Source organism: Stegodyphus dumicola, chromosome 4 (assembly GCF_044657685.1).
Source record: "Stegodyphus dumicola isolate Sdum_Otavi_A_Nest chromosome 4, ASM4465768v1".
Classification (NCBI taxonomy): domain Eukaryota; kingdom Metazoa; phylum Arthropoda; class Arachnida; order Araneae; family Eresidae; genus Stegodyphus; species Stegodyphus dumicola.
Window position 1 is genome coordinate 144,516,558 of NC_140771.1, and position 15,323 is coordinate 144,531,880.

A 15,323-nucleotide genomic window follows, 5' to 3' on the forward strand; every position below is an offset into this window, starting at 1 on the left:
CGATTCCGGATTATTGATTTTTCTGGATTATAGATCATCAGTTTAAATCTCGTAAGATGGCATGCAGAAATTCTAAAATTAAAAATATGAAACCGTAATTTATGAAATAAAGAACAATTATGATCTAAAGGGTATCAAAATTTGCAAAAAGAAAAAGCTTAATATTTATTTGTTTACTTTATTAAACATTTCTTTCAATGTAAGTTGTTTAAGTTTTGCTTCGTTTCATGTGATAATACTTTCTCTTTAATTCTATTAAACAGACATAATTTCTTGTTCAGTTACAAAGTTCCGCCGTTCAAGTCCTATAATTGCTGTGTCAAGAACACTGACTAATTTGTCAATCGAAATTTTTTTGTTTTCAATAACCTCTGTCACTTTTCTTCGCTATCGGAAGCGAATTATAATGACGAGGAACTTGATTTAAATCATATCAAAGGCGGAGTACATCGAAATGAAATACTACACTTAGTTGGAATTATAAACCAAATAAAATAAAATCATCTGCCCTGAAGATAAGGATAGTGCTGACAGATCAACTTCCAATCAGCGGTGTGAAATTGATAAACAGATTTCGGATTTCAAAACATACTTTCGCTTTAGATCCTTTACATATTAACAAATATATATCGGAAATTCTATTTGATATAATCGAAAGTTTAAGCTTACTTTTATAAAATTGCTCTTACAGTCTGCAAAAAATAATAAGCCGGATGCAATTCGAAAATTAAGGAACAACGCAATCATCAACATTAACTGAAATAGATAATTAGATAATTTTAGCTTATACGTCCATTATACATAAAATGCGCACGCGAAAACGTATTCTGCACTTGCGCACACTCATATGCGCACGCGTGAACGCCTCTGCGCATGTGTCAATGTGGCGCATGCGCAGAAAGTTTTTAGTTTTGATGTCCGGATTATAGATCATTCCGAATTATGGATGTCCGAATTAACGACTTTTGACTGTATATAGTAAATGACAATGAAATATGCCAATCTCTTAAAAAAAACAGTGACATTAAAAATTCGATGAAAAATTGTTGCCAAACCCATATCTCAAAAAGAATGAAACTATTCAAAATGATGGGATTTCATCAAAAATCTATCAACAACAATAAGACAGGAAAATTGTTGCCAAAATCATATTTTTAAAGATGTGAGTTGTGAGAAGTGTACTCGGAAGTTCATTTAAAAACTTTTTTAAAAATGAAAATATTATAATTTTTCCAAAATTCTTTTTGTAAAAGCAGTCGCTAGGATGAAAGTTCAATGTGTCCAAAAATCAAAGAAAAATAAACTGTACATTTTTAAAAATAAACTCTTTTAGAAAAAATCCCGCTGAAAAGGTGTTAAGCTCACTTTGTTAAATAAATTCATATTTAATCGATTTATTGAAACACAAAATTTATTTTAAGTTCATAAAATAGCTAAGTGCCTACGTTTCATGACGATGTGAAAATGGTGTGTGTAGAGTAAAATCTTGCTTTCCTATAGCCCATTATGTCACAAAATGACACGATTTCGTCACAAAACATAAAATAAAAAAAATTCTAATTCGAATTTCGAAAAAATTGCTTCGAGGTGCACTGGCTCTTGTCTAGATGCACCTATGTACCAAATTTCATAGCCATGGGTCTATTAGCTTATGCGCAGCACAAACAAAAGACAGACATACACACATACACACAGACAGACTCTTTCTTTTATTATATGTAGAGATAATGAGGATCGGAAGTTGTATGCTTGAAGCAAATAAAACAACCATAAATATCTAGATGTCATCTTTCAATTTCTAGACAAAGAAATGCATGAAAATGTATCATTCAGTCACTTAACCTTTAATATTCTCGTTTCCACTGCTATTTTAAATTTAGTTTAATTTATTAAAATTTTGAAAAATGTGTTTTGAATTAAAGCAACACTACAAATGTTATTTAAAAAAAAATTATATTTTTTACACAAATAACATTTATTTTCAGGAAACTCTTCAACAGTTTTAACAGAAAAAAATTTACAAAAATATATAGTCAAAAGTCTTTAATCCGGACCTCAAAGCTACAAACTTTTTGCGCATGCTTAAACGCATAATGCGTCCACGCATGCGCATAATACGCTAATTTCAACTATGCGTAATGTATGCTTTACGCATGCGTGCGTTGAAAGAAATGTTTAATAAAGTAAAAAATAAATATTAAGCCTTTTTTTTTTGGTAAATTTTGATACCCTTTAGATCACAATTGCTCTTTATTTCATAAATTATGGTTTCATATTTTTAATTTTATAATTTCTGCATGCCATCTTACCAGATTTAAACTGATGATCTATAATCCGGAAAAACCGACAATCCGGAATCGCCAAAGTCCCGACGAGTCTGGATTAGAGACTTTTGACTGTACTTCTATCGTATTTAAGAAATCATATTTGCATGCATATTAAATAAACATACCATTTCTTTTAAAAAAGATCAAAAACAAAAATAAGAACACTCAACAGAGTTAATAAAATTATTATTATTTTTAGAGAAAGTAGAATATCCATAACAATTTACAGTGACTGACCCTAAAAGCAATAAATAATAGTGAACACAAAACTGAGAAAAAAGGATATAATCAAATGCTTTCAGCAAGTGCTTATAAATTATTTTTCTTTCCAAAACAAGATGCCCAGTTTTAAAATAATTTTTACAATCAGCTAACATCAGCCACTAACTGTCTTGTCCTAATATTTCCCTTTAATCTTTTCTTAAACAAATCCAGTGTAAAAGATACCAGAACAGGTGAATACAATCCCAAGTATTTTCCTTTTTATGAAAAACAACTTTTCGAATTCAGTCTGCAGTCATAAATATTTTCAATGATCTTTTAAAGCTTCAGAAAATGTACTTTTTTTTTAAGGTATTCAACAAACCCACTAAATATGTCGGATATTTTATGAGAATTCACTTCAGTTTACAGTTTTTACAATCCTCTATACTAGTTACAAAATGATTACTACAGTATCATTTCTTACACTTAAAGAAAGGATGAAATCAAGATTACAAAAGATATAACTATCAAGTTTTATACTTATCCAAAAGCGCATCGTGCTAAAATAAATAGCAGTGGAAACGAGAATATTAGGAAAAATGAAGTGACTGAATGATACATTTTCATGCATTTCTTTGCCTAGAAATTGACAGATGACATCTAGATATTTATGGTTGTTTTATTCACTTCAAGCATACAAATTTTGATCCTCATTATTTATCACTTTGTGACAGTCTCTTTTCAACTGTACAAAGCTGAAAAACAAATAAAAGCAATCAGTGCAGTGTACTAACAGCATGTTAGAAGAAAGTCCTGGAATTCGATGAAAAAAAATTCTGCATTTCTGTATTCAGTTTTGACCTCATCTCTTTTAAAACCATGTTGTTGTAAATGTACACCGAAATAATTTTCTTTGAAGTTGTTAAGGACCATTTGTAATTCTCTGGAATGTCAGGCATAGTTGCAAAACATTATCCCTTTTAGTTTTATTTTCAATCCAAAACAACAAAGAAAAATCAGTAATGATGCAGTATGCAATCTACCACTTTTGGTCAGTTACTTATTTCTTGGATGATGCTAATAAGATGTTATTTTTAAACATGATGAAAATAAATAAAAAAAAAGAAAAAAACTGAAAGCTTTTCAGATTTTATATTATGCTTAAAGGGGCTTTTTTCAATGTTTTGTGTTTTACCTTTGTTTATTAAATATCATGCTCTTAGCACTTAAACCACATAAAATGCAATTCAACAGCAATATCACAAAATATTTAAAAATAGCATAGACTCGCACGCTGGAGATAAAAATGTATTTTTTTCTGTACAGTGTTGCCATTGCTTGCTTTGAAATCAGTGAGTTTGTTGATCACAAATTCTTTAAAGTATTACAGAATGCAAAATAGATAACAAAACACATTCAAAATTTAAAATTTGGGCTTCCAGATGCCTATCAAGTAGAGGATCATGTTATTCAAAATTTGATAGCTCTTGGTACCATCGTTTTTTCACAATGGGAACAAACATTACCTACATTCATGCACATTCTCTTTTATTTCTTTTAACCCTTTGTGGCACATTGTGTCCAGTCTGGACACACCTAAAAATTTCCTTCTGTATGCACAGAAAAATTGAATGAAAAAGTATTTATAGGTTACTATAGGTTACTCTGAACCTTCTTAGTAGATGGCAGCTCAACACAAACCAGTCCATGTATTTTAGCCATGTTTAGTTTTTTAAGACCCTCACTTTTCAAAGAAATCTTCCAGATTTTTTAGGGTATAAAAGGAATTGTTCGAGAAGAAATTTCTATGTCATTTTTTTGGCTGCATGCTAATCTCCTTATTGTGTATTAGTTTTAAATTTTTACCTTGAAATCTTGCCTAAAATCATACGGTGAACCCTAGATGTGCCTAGACCGGGCTCACCGATAATCTAGGACAACTGAGAGTTGGTATTCTTTGTTTCTCCGCATCTCATCGGTCAGTTCATTGACAACAATACTCGTTTCAGCACTCTTTTCGAAGCTCTATTCAATCAGTGTGCAAACTTTGAGCACACCCACAGAATTAAACGATAAGTGCTATCTTCACAAAATTTTACTTGTGTACTCCTCTAGGCCTAATTAGACTGCCTACCTTTTGTTTTAATCAAAACTCCAACTTTAATAAGTAGCATGCTGGAAAGGGTTAAAATAATACAGGGTGATAATATTTGGTGCAAGAATTTGAAAAGCGATTCAGCCTATTACAGTAATTCAAGCAAAATTATGTTTCGTGACTAATAGCCCTTCTGAGCTAACATTCCTTTGGGCTAATGATTAAAAATATTTAAATGAAATTTATGTAATGCACAGATCCCATTAATTAATTTAATAACCAATTATTTTTAATTCCATTAAATTTAAATTTCAGTAGCTTCATAAAATAAAAAAAATATATTCAAATGTACAGTAAGATAGTAAGAAAAAGAAATGATTTAAACAAGCAATTTTAATGGTACCATCAATAATAGCTAACAAAAAGTGACAGATCGCATACTACATTGTTTCTTCAAAATCACTGATAACAAGGTTCAGAGAAGTGAGGGTGAGAACAGGCAAATGACTTCACAGTAGAGCAGCATCAGTTCAAATTTTCCCTTAAAATCTCTTTTAAAATGTTAAAAGACACTACAAAAATAACAATCAGATTAAGTTGCATAAATTTGCAAGACTGTAGTTTCAAATGTTAAATGGAAACTTCTTCAACTATAGGAGAAAAAAGCTGCAGATCGCCTTCTTTTCAGCAATTTTTTTCCCCCTTTTCTGATGCTGAAGAAGCGGGTTCTATTTAACTTTCAAAATTATTATCCTCCAAATTTACACAACTTACACATTCTGTTTGCTATAGTATCTTAAAGATATGTTCTTCAGCATGCGGTTTTTTTTTTTTTTTTTTTTTTTTTTTTGGCTACATCTTTTGGCAAATTTTCTGAAAAAAAAAAAAAAAAAAAAAATTGTCTACAGATACATCCTAAAAATTGCATATGGGAAGAGATAAGCACCATATTTCCAGAAAAGACCAGTTTCACCAACATAATTGAACTTGTACTGGTAATAAATTTTTGCCATTATTTGTTGATAACTTAGAAAATCAGTTCAATATGTTCACACTTTATGTAAATTTTGATTTTGTTCTCTCCAAGAGGGCACCTGCAAGTGCCAAACTATATCTATTGTACCAACTTGTTCTTCCTCGATAAATGCAATAATGAACATGTGTGTCTACTTTCCATCCACTTTACATGGTCCGTCGAGAGCCAGCAATATGTTTGGAAGACGTGTCAAGACATTTTAAACGTTCTAAAATAGCAGGATATTTCTTGCAAAGGAAACAGATTATATTTGTGTCTGGGTGGTGAGAATAGCAGCGGAAATATGGAGTCTTTTTTAAAACAAAAGCGAATCAATAAGGGCAAGTTAACTCGTTTTATTTCACAAGTAAATAGTTTACAAAATCAAGAAAATTCTTTTTCTGTCATTGAAGTCTATGAAAGTGATGTTAGTGCTTTAGATGCTGAAGTGCATAGTTTAAACAATAACATTCTTGGTACTTGTTCTGACACAGAGTTTAATAAGTATGAAATAGAAATGCATGAACTGTTTTCTAAATCGGATGTATTAAAAAATACTTTAAAGGAAGAACCAAGAAAACTTTCTAATTCATGTCAAGATATAATGAATGCTAATGAAAATGGTTTAAAACCCTTGAGTAAAACTACCAGTGTTTACTTCTAATTATCTTGATTGGATATCATTTAGGGATTTATTTCTTGCCAGTGTTGGAAATAATAGTACATTAAGTGACAGTAAAAAATTGCAATATCTTAAGCTTTCTGTGAAAGGCGAAGCTGCTGTTTTACTACAATCAGTTTAAATTTCAAATGCGAATTATGAAAAGTACTACAATCAGTTTAAATTTCAAATGCGAATTATGAAAAGGCATCGAAAGCGCTGAACATTATGAAAATAAAATAGAAATAACAAATGCAGCATTAAATAAATTAATTTCACAGCCTGTTCTAAAACATGAACCAGCTTCAGGTTTGCGGAGATTAATTGATACCACACAACAGTGCACTGATACATTAAAAATCCTTAAACAGCCAGTACAGCACTGGGATACTAAGATTATTTTTCTGTTAAAAGGAAAACTTGATCATGAAACACTAAGAGAATGGACGTTAGAGCGAACAAACAAAAAAAATTTCTACTTTTTCTGAATTTAAACTCTTTATTTTAAACAGAGTGAATGCTATTGCTTCTTTGACAAAGCGGGAGAAGGCGGGCTTGTTTTCTGAAAATAAAACTCACAGTTCAGGTGGTAGATACGCTTTTTCATCCCAACTTGTGGCTAATTTGTGTGTTCATTGTAATTCTCATTCTCAATTATCTAAATGTGATAGCTTTTTAGAACTTCTTATCAAAGAAAAATGGGATATTATAAAAAGGAATAAATTATGTGCTAATTGTTTGAAAGATAGCAAAATGCATCCCATTTTTAAATGTCGTGCAGGCATGTGTAAATGTTGTTCACAGCCACATAATACAGTGTTATGTTCAAAAAATTCAAATGCTGAAAAGTGTCATACACCCAAGGAACACAGAACTTCTACTATTAGCAGCAATAACCCACAGTACCTGTCACACAAGCAGTTTTGTTGCGTACTGCAATTGTTTATGTTAAAGATATTAATGATTTACATAAATGCAGGATGCTGATTGGTTCAGGTAGCCAGGGCTCATTTATTCAGGAGCACTGTGTAAATTTATTGCAGCTAAAGCATACTAGTGCAAACATAAGTGTAAATGGCTTGAGCTCGCAAAAAATTGGTAAGGTTTCAGGTTCAGTTCAATTACAAGTAACATCTTCATTTTATAAAAACGCAAGCATTTCAGTTAATGCATTAATTATACCCAAGATCACATGCAACCTTCCTCAATATCAAGTTGATAGGTCTGTTTTGACAGCTTTTAAACACTTGTGGTTGGCAGATGCAAACTGTTTCCAGCCTGGCTCAATAGATATTGTTTTAGGCGCAGATGTATTTGGCGAGATAATGCTTCATGGACGTTTAACTGTTCCGGGACATTCGTTAACAGCCTTAGAATCAATATTTGGTTGGGTCATTATCGGCAAGACAAAATGTGTATCACAAACAATTATATCTAATCATGCTAGTTGTACCAATGTTAAATTTCAGCTTGAAAAATTTTGAAAATTAGAAGAAATTTCAGAAACAAAGCCTTACACAGAGGAAGAAATTGATTGTGAAAATCATTTCAAGCAGAATTTTTCTAATGCCTCAACAAGTAGATTTGTTGTTAAGTTTATATTTCGTAGGTCTAGCAGTGAACTTGGGTCATCTAGGGATGTTGCTGTACAATGTTTACAACACACTGAACGTCAATTTGTTAGGAATAAATCTCTTTCCACACAATATCACAAATTTATAAAGTACTATCAACAACCTGGTCATATGAAATTAACATGCAATCCAGAAAACAAAATTGATGTTCCAGCTAATTCTAGTTTTTACCTTCCGCACCATTCACTTCCGGATAAAAACGGTGATAAATTTCGAGTGTTATTCGATGGATTTCAAGAATATATTAATGATGCTTTCTTAACAAAGCAAATGCAATTCTCACTAACCAAACTGCATTATTAGGAAGAAATTCCAGCACAGAAATTGATCCAGCAGCAAACATGCCTGGGGGTTTCACTTGTTTAAATTATTCTTTCATCAGATTTTCCTCAGAATTGTAATTATTGCTATCGTCAAACCATCATATTGTGATCCTTGAATTTCATAGTCATCTTTCTCAGCACATACTGCTTCATGCTATCTATGAACCAATTCACCAGGTAATTAGAAAAATGCTAACCCCTCTAACAACTCATGGACCAAAAGTGTGGTCAATGGGCAAGATTAAAGGTGCAGGTATTTAAAAGTGACATGCAGGAATCTTTGACAGTCTGCAGAAATGCTGCTTTCACAGCATACCCCTTTTGGGGGTGAGGAATATTCTATTCTTCATTCCTAGACTTTAAAAGGGGAAAATTTTTTGCAAATGGTCTGGTGGTCTCCAGACATTGGAAATCTAGATTTCGGACTTTAAAAGTTGATATTAATCTTTAATATATTAAATTGATAGAACCATTCACTTGCCATAGTATCTAAACCTCAATAATCAAAATTCTCCTATACATAGGATGAGCATATAATTTACATACCTTCATCAGTGTCATGAGTGAATACATTAAGAATTCGTCCAGTTGGAGTTGTATCAAAGAAATGCATTGGACTGTGAAATACTTTCTGGAGCATCTTATCATGTAAACTGCTAGATGCACGTAATGAGGTCTAGGGGGGAGAGAAAATGATTGTCTTAAACTGCTATAAAAAAGTATTACATGTAATAAAAATGACTAGCAATGACTACATAAAATATACAGACTTACAGGAAAAATTATAACTAAGAACATAAGAACATTGATCAGTATTTGTGTTGTTATTATTTGCAAGCATTTAATGCTAAGAGAACTCAAAAAAATTAAAATTCCTAATAAGGAAATTCCATTTAAATACAAACTTTAATATACAGAATTTCAGAGAAATAACTTATTTCACTAATTAATCAAATAAAATTTGAGTAAATTACTTACTACTATTTGACACACTGCAATCGATCGCATAACTACTTACTCAATGCAATAGATTGCATTTTTCTACTGGTATGTAAGCTGCATATTTTTACAGATCAAATCTACTACAGAAGAAAATTACCAGCAAATTATATCTTACACTAGACTTAGGAACTCCTTCTATGAATTTTGATATTCATTTGAGATAAAATTTCTCTTTAATTTCATTTTTTACCAGTTAGAAGGGGGATTAACTAATTTGATAAAGGGAAGTACTGTTTCTGGCAAGCTGTTATTTGTAAATATTACAGTCAGCTCAAAAACTCACACACTCTCTTTCGGTAATGAATTTATTTAAACTGCAAATTTATAAATCTAATGCTCATCTAGTACTTAGTACATATAGACAGAGATCAATATAGAGCTCATGTAGTACTCATGAAGTAATTAACATGCAATTTTATTAAAAATTTTTTCGACTTGCATTTTCTGCAGTTTTGATATTAAGAATTTTAAAAGGCATCAGATGAGCACAAAAGCTGTATTTACAACAAAAATAATAAATAACTTTTTACAGGAGAATATTTATTTCTATACTTAAGAGTACAGTTCAATAAACAGCTAATAACCACTTTTAAGAGACAAATGGTTAAATACTTCGTCTTTACCATGTTAAAGTAAAGATTGCTTTTTTTAGAAATGTTTTTCATATACTTATACACAACATTATTGGAAAAGGTATGTGTATATAATACTATCACTTAACACAAATAGTGCTAACAATCTGCATCAATCTATGCACTTTCCGTAAAATCAAAATTCCAAAAAAGCACTCACCTCATTAAGTTTATATTACTGGAGATAAAAATGCTATAATTTACAGTCATAACATAAATTATCACCAAATAATTTTTTTCAAGAAATAAAAAAAATTATTTGTTGAAACATATTTAGTATAAAAGATTTAACTCTGCTTAGATACTGATATTATTTTCAATATTCAAAACATACAGCTTACTTTAGTAAAGAGATATCCAAGGATTAAGCTGGCTACCAACATTGCAGCAACTGACAAACCATAAACTAGTTGAAAGAATTCTATGTCTGGGTGGTCAGTAATGCTTGGTAATTTATATCCCTGCTTATCTGCTACTGCTTCTAGCTCAGGAACAGATTCAAATGTATGATTCTTATAAAGAAGAAAAGAAAAAGGAATAAGTTTATATACAATTTTGCTAGAATGTTGAAAATAAAGATATGAATCGTTTTTTCAGTGGCAAAGTGAAAGCATTCATTTAAATAACATAACAAAAATTAGAAAATTTAATACTAACAAGAGTTATTTTGATGAAGTTAACAAAAAATACAATAATCTATGTAAACATGCTAAAAAACACATTTAAACATTCTGATGCAAGCATTCATATGCGACACATCTACTTTATCAGCTGGAATCTGAAAGAATAGTTTGAACAAGTTTAAGTTTCCCTTTTTTAGAAGCTCTTTTGTATAGGGTTGCTTCGTTGAGGATTGCTATATTTTTTAGGATCGATGTCCAGGTACATGAAAAATTGAAATGAAGGCCATTGTTGCAACATGGTCTTTCAGATACTTCGAAAGCATCTCTAATTTTAAGGCTGCTTTTGTACAGGGGTTTACTGATGATTTATGACCTGTCTGATTATAGATTTTCGATGTTTAGGGGTTATTTTACCAAAGATGTGCTGTTTTCATTGCTTATAGGTTAGCAGAGTGTCTGTAAATATGTCTCTTACACTCAAGAATTCTTAATGAAAATTTTCTAGACATCAAGTCAATAAACTGAGTTTCTGCATTTGTATCTTTCCTACAGATGAAAATGGCACACCTAATAAGTTTTCATTACTTGTTGTGCTAGTACCTGATGTACCTATTGCACTGGCATATGATCTATGCATTCTTAGGAATTTCTAGATGTATAAGGCTGAGGTTATGACAAGGTTGTAAAAAAAAAAAAATCTTTTGAAAACTGAAGAGATGCATGGGGTGACAAAATACAGCAAAGTGTTCCAATGAATTTACTTTTGTTTGGTTTTAGTATTGGTAGGAACTTAACCTTTTCTAAATTAACTACAGAAGTTTGTCTTTTGATTTTGTAGCTAAAATTTTCAACAAAAAGGAATGGGCATCTGTTGTTTATTGAAGTTTGTAGGATGCAAATATATTTGCCTTGGCACAGTTTAAGAAAACAACATAATTCTTAAGCACTTTTTAAGTAAAAAAATAAAAGGCAGTTATTTCATAAGGAAGAAATGATCATACATAATTACTGCTGGGTTAACAGATAGTTTTACAATAGGCTGTAGTGTGAAGAGTATTGCCAGTTCTTAAGATCAAAATGTACAGGAACCATATGTTATTAATGTTATTATTATTTCTTGTTAAATTGTATGTTAGGTCAACTTTCTAACATAAAAGCACTTAAAGTTCATCTTCCGGATATTTCCATAGTTTAAAGATATAATTAATGTATCTCTTCCGGAAAAAAAAAAAAAAAAAAAAAAGTTTTTAGGTGGAACTTAATAAAAAACAAATTTTCTATGCTCTGCATATACTTTTCAGTCAAAATGGGTTAATTTAATAGTTTAGGACTGCTACTTTTTAAATAGGTTAATCCAAGTATTTTTGAGAAAAATTAATTTTCCATAAAAAAGCCTATTATCTGTTAATAAGTTTACAATCTTGCAAGACTAACACGAAAACTGGTATAATATAAATAAAAATAATTAAAAAAGCAAAGACCTCATGCAACAAAACTCTAAATGCTGAAAAACAAATTTACAGAACACATTCAGCAGCAGGTCTAATGTGAAAAGATAGATGATGTGATGATGTATCACTGAAATTATCTGATTTTTCAGATTACCATATTTTATCTCAAGATACTTATACCCAAACAGAAATAATACTATGGTTTTACACAAAAATTTCTGCCCATTCTTCTAAAATAGATAATTTCTATAACCCTAATTTATATAAAAACAGAGCTAATGAAAAAGGCCCTCTGATGTTCATCTGTGGTGAAATAAGCTGCGGTTTTTAAAGGGAATATCTTGAAGAAAATCAATGTACTCTCAATGAATTTATATCAAATATTAACTATACAGAAGACTGTCTGATGACTTATCAGTTCACCTCAAACCTTCAAAATAATATAACTAGAGCACCTAAAAAGCAAACTATACACAAAATTGTTCTCATTCACAAATAAAGAAATCTTATGCTAGAAAACTATTGAAAATACCAAAAAATGGTTCAAATAGTTCTTCAGGGTTACAGAACTGAATTACATCTGAAACAGAGAGTGTCTTCAGGTTGAATTTTACTAAAGATGAATTTGTAACTTAGTTAAAAGGAAATTGGAAAATCTTCGGTGAAGGCAAAATCCATACAGAGTTCCTCAAAACATACTGGGATTGGTGCGAGGAGGACCCTTTTAGGGGTCTTCATCTGCATCTGGGATTCAAGGCTGGTTCCTTCCATATAGCAGAAGATCACTATTATTCCCATTTTGAAAAAAAGGTAAAGTTCATAAGAGACCTGACGGTTATAGATCAATTTCTCTTACATGCATACCTGCAAAACTGATGGAACAAATGGTAATCAAGATATTAAACTAAAAACTGTGGACATCCTCTCTGATGAACAGGCTAGGTTCCGCAAAAATCGGTCAACTACTGATCAAGTTTCTCGATTGATTCAAACTATTAAGGATTGTTTAGAGAGAAGAAATATAATGACAGTGATATACGTGAATTTCAAATCCACTTTTGGCTTCACCTGGAGAGAGAGGATAACTTCTAAGCTTAAAAACCTCAAAGTAGGTTCCAAGATGCCGAGTTCATTCCGCGAGTTCTTGAGCCAGAAATGCTGTAGGATACACTATGAAAATGCTATCTCATGTTTTATACTTCAAACAAGCTTGCCACGGGGTGCAAACAGGCTTGCCGCGGGGTGCAGTTAGTAGCTGCTCCCTTTTTAACATCTACATAAATGATCTCATTCTGTTGCTGAAGACAGCTGGAGTCAGGTGTTTGTTGTTTGCAGACAATCTCGTTTTATGAACTCAGGCAGAAAAAAGAATACCAAATTCAGAATTGAGAAGAAACTAAATGAAACACTCGTGACTTTGAAGAGATGGTGTAAGGAAAATAATATACTGGTAAATCTGACAAAAATAGCAGTATAAATCTTATCCCTTATGCACCGAAATATTATTCCAAGATCTTCTATCAGAGGTCTTGTTTCACTAACAATGATAAATGTACCTACTTAGGAGTGTTTTTTGATAATAAACTGAGCTGGAGGCTCCAAATAGACTTTTTTAACTGAGATACCTGAGATAAATTTACCACACAAATCACAGGGAATAGTTGTGGCCAGTTTTAGGCTTTAAACTCGTCAGGACTGCTTGGCAAGTCATTTCTACCATGTTAGTATTCTTACTAGCCCAAAATGCCCACTTTGTGGCTTAAATGAAGAAATGGACAAGATTTGCATCGGAGGTGCCCAGCGCTGTTTGAAGCCTCTGAAGCGGAGAGGTATTGAAGCACTAGAGGCCAAATGATGAGACATCAACTTTTTACGTTATATGTTCACAGAGTTCTGTTCTGTTTATCTTATTCTCTACCACTGGAAGTTAAAAAGAAAAAAGTCAAGATGACACAGCAAAAGAAAACTTCATACACTTTCACCAAGGGTATAACATTTTTACTACTTTTCCCTAAGGCAGCAATTTTGTAAAAAAATATTGTTACACTTTTGCTCATACTAGTTTTAACAAAAGGAGGTGAATCTGGAGAGGTGAGTAAATGGCAAGAATTCATTTAATGGATTAAGCATATAAGATTTAGAGCATTAGCACTTCCAATTTAAAGTATTATATAATGATATATTTCCTTTTTAAATTTTAATAATTTTTATTTGGCCACAATCATTTTGGATTGCATTATTTAATCAAGGCAAATTACACTAGAGCTTGTTCACAGTATAAACATCTCATTAAAAGGACTTCCCCCCTTTTCTGAAGCATTTTTTTTTTTTTTTTTCTTTTCTAATTTACAAATGTATACCTTTTTTTCTTTTCTGAAGCTTTTCCATTGGCAGAGTATAAGGGTGTTTAACTTCTCAATACTGATTCACATACTGAATACAATTCATAAACACATTTAGAATGAAGACTTATTTAAAGATATTTTTATACTTTTAACCAGCAATTTCCTTTTATTTTGACAAATTTCTGGATATATATTAAAATATTATGATAACTTTCACATGCTGCGTATTTTAAGATTCTTAAGATATCTGATAAACACAAATGCGTGTTAAACAGCAAGAAAAAAACAATTACAAACATTATAGCTGTATAAAACTTTGTTCAGCAGACTGAGCATGTGAATCAGTAATGAAATATTCAGCAGAACTTACAATGCACCCACCATACCCCATTGAAACCTGGATCCAGTACTTCTTAGTTTTGGGGATAAATCAGAATTCTAGCCGGTGAACACCGGAGCCCTAAAAAAGAAGGCTCCATCACTTCTATGTAACTGAAAACCAGTTTTATCAGAAGTTTTATTTATTACTCCCTTGTACAAAGTAAAAAGGAAGTATTGTAATCGCAAAAAGTTTCAGGCATCACATTTCAATGCAAATATCTATTTTCACCACTATCAAATGCAATTTAACGATGTTTTTGCTAGACATCTGTACATAAGGACAGGATAAAGGATTCTTTTTCCCCAAAAAATTGCAAAACTAATTTAAAATGAATTCTGAAGAGAATTTTTCCTCGCGTTTGTACGAACGTATGTACGTATCTCGTGTAACTCAAAAACGAGTAACCTCAGAACGTTTAAATTTTGTACATAGGACTACTATAACATGCAGATGTGCACCTCGTATTTTGGTAGCAATCGGCCGCGCCAAACGTATATAAATATATTTATATATATATCCACTCTTACTCAGCTCTGTGATCTTAGTTTCTTTGTTGTTATATGTTTGTAAATTGTATATTTTTTGCTTTAAAAATGATTGAATTATGTTTTTCTTATCTTCTGGTTAAG

General features: G+C 31.3%; 1 protein-coding gene across 4 annotated transcripts in view; it reads right to left on the minus strand.

The window, feature by feature from the left end:
- Window positions 1–15,323, minus strand: part of LOC118184286 (ATP-binding cassette sub-family C member 5-like) — a 181,276-nt gene that overhangs the window by 49,642 nt on the left and 116,311 nt on the right. For all 4 annotated transcript variants that reach the window (XM_085815584.1, XM_085815583.1, XM_035353937.2 and 1 more), the window contains 2 exons: window positions 10,235–10,405; window positions 8,806–8,935 (listed from right to left, as the gene is read on the minus strand). In XM_085815584.1, the coding sequence (XP_085671710.1) occupies window positions 8,806–8,935; window positions 10,235–10,405 (301 nt within the window). The remainder of the gene's footprint in view (window positions 1–8,805; window positions 8,936–10,234; window positions 10,406–15,323) is intronic.